General features: G+C 56.4%; 1 protein-coding gene across 1 annotated transcript in view; it reads right to left on the bottom strand.

Annotated features, from left to right (window-relative positions):
- EMH_0064700 (uncharacterized protein) overlaps positions 1-512 on the bottom strand; it is a gene marked incomplete at both ends in the record, with an annotated part of 1,900 nt that overhangs the window by 766 nt on the left and 622 nt on the right. The window contains 2 exons of the mRNA XM_013498294.1: positions 3-126; positions 257-512. Coding sequence (XP_013353748.1) covers positions 3-126; positions 257-512 — 380 coding nt within the window. The remainder of the gene's footprint in view (positions 1-2; positions 127-256) is intronic.

The following is a 512-nucleotide window of genomic DNA, read 5'->3' as shown; positions in this document are numbered from 1 at the left end:
GCTGCTGCTGCTGCTGTTGCTGCTGCTGCTGTTGCTGCTGCTGCTGCTGCTGCTGCTGCTGCTGCTGGTGCTGGTGGTGGTGGTGGTGTGTGTGGTTTTATGTGCCCATAGAAAGCGAATGAGCTTCTCTAGTGTAAGCTGCAGCTGCAGCAGCACGGGGTTGTTTATGTGGGGGTTGCTGCTGCGGAGACAAACAAAAGAACAGAGACAGTACACGTCAGCAGCAGACAAACCAGCCTCGCTTGCTGCTGCACACAAACGCGCATGCAAATCTAAAATATCCTCCTGCTGCTGCTGCTGCTGCTGCTCCTGCTGCTGCTGCTGCTGCTGGTGCTGCTGCTGTTCTTGCTGCTGCTGGTGCTGGTGCTGCTGTTGCTGCTGTTCTTGCTGGTTCTGCTGCTGCTGCTGCTGCTGCTGCAGCTGCTGGATTTGTCTGGCTAGGGAGACAGCTGTAAGGACAGCGCGGTGTTGCTTCTTCAGCAGCTCTAGCGAGAGGAACGGCGTAGCTTTAT

The sequence above is a fragment of the Eimeria mitis genome, genomic scaffold, assembly GCF_000499745.2.
Source record: "Eimeria mitis Houghton genomic scaffold, Emh_scaff3312, whole genome shotgun sequence".
Classification (NCBI taxonomy): Eukaryota; Apicomplexa; class Conoidasida; order Eucoccidiorida; family Eimeriidae; genus Eimeria; species Eimeria mitis.
The sequence above is the reverse complement of the archived record's forward strand: the minus strand, read 5'-3'. Positions and strand labels throughout refer to the sequence as shown.